We start from the raw sequence: 12,680 nt of genomic DNA, 5'->3' as shown, positions 1-12,680 counted from the left end.
CACCCTTAAAATATGCTAATGTGGTGCTGTGCTGCTTCATATCTGCTCATCTGATCACGAGGAGGAAGATTTATTTTTGAAGAACAGAATTTATTTGATATAGTCATTTGTAATCAGTCTATGATTTGAATCTGTTTAATGCAACCCTGAAGAATTGGTTTCTTTAAAAACTATTTCAGTTATTCTAAACTTCAACCGTAGAATAGATGGAAAATCTTAAAATAGAGAAAGTTAGAGTAAATTACAGAACAAAAAAAACATGCTGAAACTGTTTACATGGATAGCAGGTTACATTTACATTTCACAGGTTTTGGAAGCCATTTGTTCATCTTAGTACAAGTAACAATTTGTTCACTTGCTAATGAATTTGATGGATTTTCTGGTCGGGTACAAACAGCTGCTGTTGCTCTGGGTCACTGTGCGAGATGGTCAAATTTCAGATGAATTAAGCTGATAAACTATGTCTGATTGCTGTTGCTGGTGTGGCGTTTATAGCAAAATTATATATATATATATATATATAAGTATACATGAGTATACTTTATTTTGATTATCGCAGAATTGCTGTATCGTGGTATTATCGGTATCGTGAGCCGTGTATCATATCGTGAGGTGTATCACTCACCCTATTACTGAGCACCTCAACCACATGAAAAAAATATATAAATCATTGAGAGATCCAGTGTCATGAATATAACTAACATGTCAAATCCAGTGATGACTAGTTTAGTCCTCATCGTAAGAAAACAGTATCTGTTGAACTGCTTATTATTTGCCGTCAGATTTGCGTTTGGACCGGACTAGAATCGTCCAACACTTTCACCATCTTAGATTGAGATGCATCTTATTAGACGGCTAGCGAGGCAGACGCACAGCATCAGCTTGGGCCGTGTTTTGCCATCTGGCATCTAATCTTGTAAAGCCCAGAGATACTTTCGTTTCTGGTGTTCAAACACAACGTCTTTGCCTTTCGAACACACCACATGGCACTGAACACCCCTCATCCTACTGTATGATAAGTGACGGGCTTTAGAAGGAGAAACCGAGGAAAAGGCTGGTTTGGGAGGCACATTTTAGATTTCTGTAAATAGTAGAGGGGTCTCGAGTGGTAAATGCACTCAGTGCGTCAGCACCACTAAATGCACCAAAGCTCCCCGGGGCCCTGATGTTCTGCTTCATTTGGCAGTCTCTGGCCCAGCAATACCGAATGAACTGCACTTATTCTAAAATACCGAAGCTCTTTGTGTTTTCTTGATGATTTAGGCTTAAAGTTTCCTACCGGTTCTTACACTCCATTCCTGTTGTGATGATTGGTGGCCCTCTGGGATGTAGAAGAAATGAAAGTTAATAGTCCTGTCTTTTATTTTCCTTATTACACTCCTGGATGGATTGTGCCTGCTGTTAGTGTTATTTCCATGCGCTGTTGGAGTTGTTTTATCCCCCGGTTCACTAAAGGAAATATGCAAATGAGGTAACAGTGCAAACACGCCCATGAAATTAGTGCCGAATGTAAATTTCACAACATAATTCCTCTTAGCAGACTAACACAGCAGACCGTTTGATGTTTGAGGCTTTCAGTTCTTCTACACCTCAGATGTATTGAAGAAGGTCAGTGAGATCATGTGAGGATGATCCCAGTATATGGTTTCCAGCAAAATGCTCCTCTATTAGATGGTCTCTGCTGTGCCAGAACTGTGGTTGTTTGATATATGTGTTTGCTTGGCTCTGCAAAGATATCATCAGATAATGTCATCTGAGACCTACTTTTTACTGTTGCTGACTGCTCTTTACAACTAATCAAAATAGACCATTTCAATGTATTGATTATGTACGTGGTTATCCTGGTCCTGGCGACCCACCGCTCTGCACATTTTGTTTGTCTCTCTTATCCGACACAATCAGTTCAGTTCACGGAGCGATCTGAATCAGGAGTTAGATGAGGAAGACAATGTTCACACTGTCAGTCCAAATCCGAATATTTGTGTATCCGATTGGAATTTTAGGGGTGTAAAGATACCCTCATGTCACGATTCGATACATATCACAATACTGAACTCACGATACGATATTATCGCAATACTCCAAGACATATGGTAAAAAAAATACACTTGATTAAAATGCTAAATTTGATTTTACATTGTGGGTGTAAATTAATAAGCTTAGCCTTGGACCCAAAGCACAGGACAATAGAGACACCAGAATAACAATATTCATGATTCTGAAGCTGAAAATACTGAATTATTTAGACGAATATGCTTGAACTCTGTCACAGACTAGATATATTTAAAATAGTTTTGGCCACTTTTTACTGAAAACAAGACATTTGGCATTATCAGGACACACAAATATTCCCCCATTGCATTATTATACATTATATTCAACATTATATATTGTAGTTTAATGTAGTACTGACACTAAAACTCTGTAAGCGTGAATATTTTCACACAGTAATTTTCATTTTGGGTAAATTATACACATTACGGATCACTATCCACGATACATATTGATGCATTTTTACATTGCGATATATTGTTACACCCCTAAAATCTGATCTAAATTATTGACTGTCCACATTGTGTATCGCAACTGTTCAGATCCGATTTGTGTGTCCCGACTCCCGAGAAGCTCTTTCATTTTCTGAAATATCTGCATTGGTTTCTATGGTAATGATGAAAGTCACACAAACCACTCAAGATCCGATCAGAGCGGTCAGACTGAAACTGATTTCCAGAAATACAATTTGAATAGGATTTCAAACCACATATGAATGTAGCTCGAAAAGGATTTGTAAATATCGCATTTCGTAAGAATTTTTGCTGTTCACACATTAGATTTGCACGAAAATCAGATTTGGACTGATAGACTGAACGTGGTAGGTTTACAGGACAGGATTGAAAACCACAGGATTATTTAAATGTAATGCTTGTTTAAATGTACTTTTAATTCACTTACTGCCATGGGAAGCTTTATTATTACTTAAGAGTCAGTGATTTCAACAAACCACTAACCTTATGTATTAAACGTAAGGTAACTTGTCTCACATCATACATTAAAAATAGTAAAGTGCACTAGTGTAGGGTAGGAGGAGGGTGAGTTCTTAATGCATAAATTAGTGTCATTTTGAACAATTATGCCAAAAAATTGGAACATATTATAAAGGGTTTGACCATGTTTATGTGGGTTGGGTGTAACGACAAATGCAAATACTTTATTGAAGGAAGCAGCAGCTTTATGTTTGGAGCAGGACCGGTGTTAATGTTCACAGATTTGTTTTTCTAGTCATAGCTTGTATATATATATATATATATATTATTAAGGTCCACATTTTCTTGTCAGCATTTTGTCAAGTCATAATCATTTTAGACAGTTTTACTCAATTCTGCCAGATTTTTAAGAAAGTAATGTTTTAGTCAGCAAAAATATTAAACTGTAATAGAACTATAACAAAAAATAGTGGCTATATACACTTCTATTCAAGGTTTGGGGTCAGTAATATATATATATATATTTTTTTTTTATGAAATAGTATTCAGTATAGTATTCAAATAATAGTATTCAAAAATAGTATTCAGGAAGGACATATTTTTGACCAAAAGTACATAAATACTTTTACAATGTAAAAAAAAAAAAAAAAAAAAAGTTCTTTTAAATATTATTTTCATCAAAGAATCATGGTTTCAACAAAAATATGAAGCAGCACAACTGTTTTCAACATTGATAATAATCAGAAATGTTTCTTGATGTTTCAAATCATCATATCATCATGATTTCTGAAGGATCATGTGACACTGAAGACTGGAGTAATGATGCTGAATATTCAGCTTTGATCACAGGAATAAATTACTTTCAAAAATCTATTACAGTACAAAATAGTTATTTTATATTATTAAAAATTTTCACAGAATTATTGTTTTTACTGTTTTTTTTTTATCAAATAAATGGAACCTTGGAAGAGACTATTTTCAAAACCATAAAAAAAAAATCCTACAGACCTCAGACTTTGGAACGATAGTGAATGTCATTTAAAGATAATGTATATTTTTCGAAAACGGCTTTGCCATAGCTTATAAGTGCTTTTTCATACACTGCTTTATTTATTGCCTCAAGCACGCCTGTAGAGCTGTGTCTGCGGACGTGAATCTCACATTCAATTGTGCGTTTGTTGAGAGATTTGTGCTGTAACTTTTCCAAGTGATTAGATTTATTTTTCTCCTGCCAGATTGTAACATGGGTGGATAAAAACCTAGACTTCAGACACTGAAGGAGGTGCTTCAGCCATATCCAGAAAGCAGAACATCATAAAGAGCTAGTGCAGAAAACATCCAAGTAACCACAAAGAAATGCCCTAGTCGTGTCATTGAAAAGCACCACTGTCAAGTCCCCCTGTGGTCAATCATTGTATCCCTTAAAACTCATCTTTGATCACCAAAATTACATATTTAAAAGTTTTTTCCTTGAAAAAAAAATTCTTCATGCCTTAAAATATCTTGAATGTAACTCTACACCCTTGCCTCATTTAGTATTCACGGTTCTATGAATATGCAAATGAGCCCCGCCTCCACTCACTCAGCTCAGAGATCCACTGGTTGACGATCACACGTTGATCTGATTGGTTACAAGGTAGTTTGTGACGTCAGAAACACCAGCGATTTCAAAGCGTGTTTTTGAGACTGTCTTTGGTTCACTGCAGTTTTAAGGAGAAAACACTCAGCAATGGTGAATTTACTTATGAATTTGCACATGGTTTGTCTAAAGCACATTAAAAACACCACATAGACATATAAACTACATTAAAAGCTTGATTTTCACCACAGGGGGACTTTAAGATAGCATTTGTTAACATCTACTGTTAATTATCCTTGTTTGGGAAATAAAATGTTTTCTCTTGTCGGTTGTGTGTGTCATGGTTGGATTTAACCAAATGCTCAGTATGGCACTTCAGAGCTCTGGCCAGACGCCCAACAGACCAAACCACCGCGAGTCCTCGGTCATTCTCTCAGATCTGGCAGATCCACCGTAACATGGCCATTCCTGTTACACGTCCTTTGAATATTTGTTCAGAAACACATTTAGCACACTGAACGACATATACACCAGAATATCGTGTAATAACATAACGATACAGAATATCAAGTCACAGGCTTTCAGGAGTGATAAAGCCTGCAGATCTGATGGGTTGAAGACATCCGTGGATTTGTCCACACACACACAGGATACAGGTCTGTGTGTTTCCTGTGGAGATGAGTGAGTGACAGCCTGCTGCAGATTCTGGCTTTGTGGAGCTCAAGGCTTGTTGTTTCTGCCACAGAGTCATGGTTCACGGAGATGAACATGACGTTTCTGTTATTTCTGACGTGTAGCAGATCTCTGGTAAGAGTCCGTCCCATCCCTGTAGGTGAACTTTAACCTCAGTTTGACACATCTGGCATTTAGTGTCATGACCTATTAAATGAGTATCTTTATGTGACCAATGCACCTGTCATTCTTTCTTCTGCTGACATTAAGCCAATTCCCAGTCTGAGCCCATTCCCAATCTAAGCCAATTCCCAATCTGTGCCAATTCCCAATCTGAGCCAATTCCCAATCTGAGCCCATTCCCAATCTGAGCCAGTTCCCAATCTAAGCCAATTCCCAATCTGTGCCCATTCCCAGTCTGAGCCCATTCCCAATCTGTGCCCATTCCCAGTCTGAGCCCATTCCCAGTCTGAGCCCATTCCCAATCTGAGCCAGTTCCCAATCTAAGCCAATTCCCAATCTGTGCCCATTCCCAGTCTGAGCCCATTCCCAATCTGTGCCCATTCCCAGTCTGAGCCCATTCCCAGTCTGAGCCCATTCCCAATCTGAGCCAATTCCACAAATTTCCACTGGGGCAGAAAATCGACTCCAAGTTTTCATAACAAATTTTTTTTTTTTCATATTCTCAAAAAGCATGTTATTCGTAAACAAATACTGCAGTGTGACATTTGTTTGTCACAAAATCATTTACATTGTCATTGGAAACAGAGGAAATGGGAATGGAAGTGCTAGTTGTCTTTAATGCTGACATTTCTGCTTATCTAATATGATTCACCTTTTCTATCTTATTGGGTTAAATTGCTTTTTCTCATAATGTTTCCATTATTCTGCCAGGCTCTGGATTTATAGAAGCTTTGGTATATTTTTTTTGATGTGGAATGTGTACGTCTGGAGAGTCTCGAATATAGACGAGCGTTTTATTCCTCAGTTTGTGTCTGAGAGTTGCTGCGGTGCGTCTGCTCCTGTGATAGGGAACTGGGAAATTGGAAAATTGCAAATAAGATGTAAAATTTATGGTGGCTGGTTTTGGAAGATATCTGCTGCTAAATTATATCTCGCTCTGCGTCTACTCTCATCTCTTCCCCAAAAACCTACCTTTTATGCGTATGTTTGTGGACACATATTACAAGGGAGACCTTTACAGATTGAGGGGGAATCACTTTGGTAACACTTTCTATGAAGACCATACTTATAATGAATTATAGCTCCATTTATACTTACTTATAAAGACTCATTAAGACCTATACTGCATTATAAGAACAGTTATAGTTACATTTATATTATTTTTTAGTCATGCATTTGCTTTTTCAATGTGTATGTTCATAATCCATACTCTGATTTATAAGGATGAATTAGTCGGTCATTTGGTTCCATGAATTTAATTATAAAATGCAACCTGCATTGCTATTCTGTTATAGTTACAATTACTTTTTAGTCATTCAGATTTATATCTGTCAAATAAGTATTTGGTCCCACTTTATATTACGTGGCCCTAATACCTGTGAACTCACATGGTAACTACATGTGTACATACTACTGTATGTAACTACAGTGTAAGTACACACTGGTACATAGTATCTACAGCTGTAATATGTGTGTAACTACACATGTAACAATCCACAGAATTGTATGTGTAAGTACAAATGTGTAACAGGAACAACAATTCGTATTTACACAAGATTTAGTTTCACAGTGGCAGAGTTTTTGAGTTACTTTATTTACTGAGAAGTGATCAATGTTTAATACTTGGTAATTTCACCCATGCAATGGTTAAATTACTTTTAAGTGGGAAGTTCTTATGAAATTCTCATGTAACGACACTGATGGTACACAGCAATAACCTTAACAATTACACTTTATATTAAGTGGACAGTTCCTGCAGAGTTACCATGTAAGTACAGTTAATATAGTGTTACACAGATGTTTAGGTTTTGCATATTACACAGTAAGTTGTCACCGTTTTACACTTTATATTAAGTGGACCGTTCCTGAGAAGTTACCTTGTAAGTACACTGGTATCACAAGGTTAAACTTTAGTTGTAATTCAACATTAGTCCTGCCAGTCATAAACACACAGTATACACATAGGAATCATCATGGTTTCCATAAAGTTTCAGTGCTTTCCAAACTGCAGAATTTAAGACCACATGTGGAAGTGAAGCAATTTGTGTAAATACATATTGTTGATACAAAATCAATTCCCGTTACACATGTGTACTTACTGAAGTGAAAAAAGTGTTGTTACTTTCACATACCATTCTGTGGATTGTTACATGTGTAGTTACACACATATTACAGCTGTAGATACTATGTACCAGTGTGTACTTATACTGTAGTTACATACTATGTACACATGTAGTTACCATGTCAGTTCACAGGTATTAGGGCCACTTAAAGGGATAGTTCACCCAAAAATGAAAATTCTGTCATCATTTACTCACCCTCAAGTTGTTCCAAACCTGTATGAGTTTCTTTGTTCTGCTGAACACAAAGGAAGATATTTGGAAGAATGTTTGTAATCAACAGATCTCGGTCCCCATTGACTTCCATAGTAGGAAAAAATATATACTATGGTAGTCAATGGGGACCGAGATCTGTTTGGTTACAGACATTCTTCCAAATATCTTCCTTTGTGTTCAGCAGAACAAAGAAACTCATACAGGTTTGGAACAACTTGAGGGTGAGTAAATGATGACAGAATTTTCATTTTTGGGTGAACTATCCCTTTAATATAAAGCGGGACCAAATATATTGTTGTTATTAGCTGTGTTGTGTTCTTATACATACTTAATGTGAATGATATGATGCATTGATAGAGGTTAGTAACTGTAAAGTGAAAATGTAGGATGCAATTTTCCTAAAGCAAATGTTCAGGAAGCATGAAAATGTTCTCATTATACTTTTTAAGTTGTTTACTTGTAAATGTAACTAATGGACAATAATTCCTGTAATAAAACAATGGGAAAAACACAGAAATCATTAATACAAATAGTTTTAAATGTCTATACTTGCAAAACACTAACAATATTTTTTTTTAATATAATTCCGAACTGCTATAAGCAAAAGATTTTAACAAATCAAAATTACCATTCATTACCTCGAATGCAAACTTTAGCCGTTAGATACATAATTGAGAACTAATTTGTACAGCAAACAAGTGTCTCGGGAACTATTTTATATCTGATCATTTATAAGGCAGTGTATAGTGGATTATGAGCATGCACACTAAAAAAAGCAAATGCATGACTTGTAAGGAATTATACAAATAACATAAATGTAACTATAGGCTAACTGTTCTTATAATGCAGTGTCTTTATAAATATATTTATAGAATAGTAATACTTATAAATAAGTATAAATGGGACTATAATTCATTATAAGCATGGGCTTCATAGAAAGTGTTATCATCACTTCTAATGTTGGTGCATCATAAAACATGCAGGATTTGCATGGATCATTTGCAGGATATATATGGAAATACAGTCCGTCGTGCATCAAATACAGAGTTAAATGAGTCACTCGTTCCATTACAAAGTGACCCGAGAGAAGCTTCCTAAAGAGATATGAGTGCTGTCCGTGTGTAATACACGAGTCTTCTGTCTACACCAGGATGAATGGGTTCAGGATCGGGAACTTGTCAGATGTTCTGTTCCAGTGGACGTGTCTTCTATAGATCGCTTCAAACCCATTTCATTAACCGAGTCTCAGCCTTTTCTGCGGCGTTAAGTGACGAGGTGAAGCTTTGGTTTAGTCGCGGTGACGTGGATGGGATCCCATCGGAGCGCTGCGATGTGTCTGAGACCGGAGAGCGTTATGTGGAGATGTTTCCATGGAGACGGCTGGCTCAGTCGTGATGGGAAGAGAGAGAGCTGGATTATATCCAGAGCTCCTGATGCACGGATACACACCGCGTCTGTTCCTTCAACACGTTCCCTGATCGCACTTGAAGGGAACATATCAAGATAAATCCAATTTCCCCTGATCTTTTCAAATACAAGGTTTTTGAGCACTGTAGACGTAACGTTTAAGCTCCTCGGTTCACCCAGAGACCTACACACTAAAGACAGGTTGACATTTTAAGTTTGATGTTAAGAAATGGGGGAAAATCCGTTATGAGGGTTTGTACAGTGACAGGTCATTTTGAAACCAAGTGGGAATACAGCAAATTGTGATCCCAAACTGTGAAATTGTCTTTGGTCAACTAATGCCTATATCAGAGTCTGTTGACACCACAAAAGTTTGCGAGTTTTGAAATCAGTGGATTTGCAGGTTTGTCACTCAGTGTCCTCTTAGAAGAGACATCTTTGTCATTTGTTTGTCCACGCTGACAGCGAAAATGCCATGTGAAGTGTTTCCATTCAAAGTTATGTAAATTATGCGTAAAATTGGACTATTGCATAAAACATTTGCAAATAAAGGACAGTTTCCATCCCGTGTGTTCAAGAGAACAAAATCGTCACTTCCTGGGAAATTGGCACAAAATATCTGTAATAAAAATGGATGTTGCTGCATTTGGGGAAGAAACTGTGGCTTTTTCCTTTTCTTTTCAAATGAACTGTATCCCAGAGCGGCAGACTAACCGCAAGAAACGCTGTCGTGTTCTCTTGCGTTCGGATGTTTGGGAACACAATCTTTGAGACGCTTCTGGGAGGAATTAAACCAAATCATTCTCGTGACAGACTTTGACTCAGGAGTTTCAGAACCACTAAACCAACATTTGAGATGCTTATCATGCTTATCTTATCAGATACAAAAATTATCCACCTAATTTTTTATGCACATTTATCATTTGGAATTGGAGTTTCCATCCATTTTTTTTTTTTTTTCATTATTTATAATGTGATATCCCACATTGCACATACAAACATTGGTGGATGTAATTCTGGGGCTGGATTCATTGAAAATCTTGTTAAGTAGTTAAGACATTTTTTAGGTTCCCTGTAGTCAATAATTGCATCCCATAAAACTCATCTTTTATCACCAGAATTACATATTGAAAAAAAAATTCAGTGAAAAAAATTCTTCATGTCTTAAAATATCTTGAATGTAACTCGTGTAAGCTAATATGAAAATTAGCCCACATTTACATGCCTTAAAATAGCTTGAATGCTATCCCTACTCCACTCACTCACACCAGCTCAGAATCCCTGATCTGCTAAACTCCCAACGGCACGTTGACCTGGAGTTTGTGACGTAGAGTACCAGGGCGGTTTCAAAGCGTGTTTTTGAGACTGTCTTTGGTTCACTGCAGTTTTAAGGAGAAAACACTCAGCAATGGTGTCGACTAATGAATTTACACATGGTTTGTCTTCAGGGTTTTTCCTGGCTCAAAACGAGGCGGAGGTGGTTGCCTCTATAGTTTTCCTGAGCACATACTCTCCTGTGTGCTGAGCGCTGCTCAAAATTACACTGTAACAATTAAAACATTAAAAACAAGACTTTTTCGTAGAGTTGGAACTGAATTTCGAGTTCAGCAATAAGTCCCATCGCGCATAATCATGAATGATCAACGTTCACATTATCGTTCATTAGTGAATCAGACACAGGAAAAGAAAGTTCAACACTCTTACTTGAGCAATAAAAACAAACAAATTAAACACATGTGATGTTTATTTAAAGTTACTTTTGCTTATTAGTATGGTTGAACAGGATCATCGAAGGTCAGCAGCAAAGACTTAATAAAGTGATATTAAATACATCAAGTATATTTGTATTCTTTAAGATATTAATTGCTGCAGGTTTGCGTAATATTCAGAGTTTGCATGTGAGGGATACTGAAGTGAGTAAATGCTTACATTTTTAGTCTATATCTACAATACCCATCATGTTTACTCAGCGCACACAACACCTCTGCACTTACTCACGATCTCTCTCAACACTGGGACAGGAGAGCTGTCAGTCATTACATGGGGAAACAAAGTAACTTGTTTTACTTATTTGAAAAAAGTAACATGTTGTACATTGCATTACTTTACTAGTTACTTGGGAAAAGTAATCTGATTACGTAACTCGCGTTACTTGTAATGTGTTACCCAACACTGGTCAGATTACTCATGCTTCTCACTTGTAATAGTGAATCATTTTATTCCTAAGAATTGTTTGTGAATCCATGTCCTGTCACTTGTTGTTTCCCTTGGTCGTGGCTAGTTAAGACGTGACAGTTGTCTCATGCCTGTTTAGTACATGATGTAAGCTGCAAAAACATCTCGCCCTGAAATTTGTCATCGTAACCACATGTACACAAGACTCATTCAGTATTAAGCAACATAGGCCACACTGTAATGAACAACACTGTGAACTACACACAGAGGTTTGCTAATTATGATCCAGGTGTCATGTACATCTCAAACACAAAACAGTGTAAAATGGACGTGAAAACCTAAGTGCGAGAAACCTTGACTAACATCATGAGAGCACAACAGTAGAACAAGATACCTTTCAAAAGTAGTCGTCAAATATATTAATATAGATGAGTAATAGTGTTATTCAACCACAAGGCTGAATAACTGACACGCTGACGTAAAATCGGGGTTACAGGGTTACATCTTGTTATCTTCTGGCATTGCAAATTACATCTGGAAAAGCCAAACTGGATTAATCATCTTATTAATTGATTTATTTTAAGTGTGGAGCTAGTCATGTGGAATCTGTCGAGCTGTGACTGTGTGATGTGTTTTTCAGGGTCAGCCCGTGGGTCAGTGTGACTTTAACAGACGTCTGCTGTGCATCGAGAAGGAGATCATCTCCCCACGGTTCGAGAAAATGAAGCTGGGACAGATTGATAAAGCCAGCGAGCCCTTCAGCGTCAGGAATAAGCCTTTCTTCGACATCCACGCTGCACGCAAGGTATTCATGCGGACCCGTCTGTACCGGCTGTGTGTAGTGTTGTGAAAGGGCATGTGAAGACCACTTAAGAGTCCATGGTTGAGCACATATACTATAAGGTTATTCACATTAGTAACCTCTCCTTAAACTAGCAACCGTCCTTTCTGAACATCTCATGCAGTTCTCCAATGCTACAGTCGCTTTGTGAAACCGTATTCTCTGTGAAGCTGCTTTGAATCCATTTGTGAGGTAAAACACACTGTAGCCGTGCAGTGCGAAGGTATTGTTCAGTGAAAGCGTCTCTCTGATGCTCTTTCAGAAGTTATCTGACACTTTTGAAGGTCGCAGCTCAGAAAACACAGACTAATCCAATGAATAGCAGCACCTGTTACACCAGTCTGAAGCGCTTGTCTGGTTATTCCTCTGGTGTAATGGTTAGGTTCTTCTGGCAGGACTGTGTCCGGTGGACTAAAGATGGTAGGGGTGTGAACCGACACTGGTCTCACGGTTCGGTTCGATTACGGTTATCATGTCATCGATTCAGTTCAATTCGATATCGC

At 37.4% G+C, this 12,680-nt stretch overlaps 1 protein-coding gene across 1 annotated transcript in view; it reads left to right on the top strand.

The window, feature by feature from the left end:
• The window catches only part of rngtt (RNA guanylyltransferase and 5'-phosphatase), a 122,099-nt gene that overhangs the window by 45,738 nt on the left and 63,681 nt on the right, over positions 1-12,680 (top strand). Inside the window, exon 11 of the mRNA XM_084431417.1 lies at positions 11,977-12,141. Coding sequence (XP_084287543.1) covers positions 11,977-12,141 — 165 coding nt within the window. The remainder of the gene's footprint in view (positions 1-11,976; positions 12,142-12,680) is intronic.

This window comes from Rutilus rutilus (genome assembly GCF_951802725.1).
Source record: "Rutilus rutilus genome assembly, chromosome: 15".
Classification (NCBI taxonomy): Eukaryota; Metazoa; Chordata; class Actinopteri; order Cypriniformes; family Leuciscidae; genus Rutilus; species Rutilus rutilus.
This window is presented reverse-complemented; position numbering and strand designations above follow the sequence as displayed.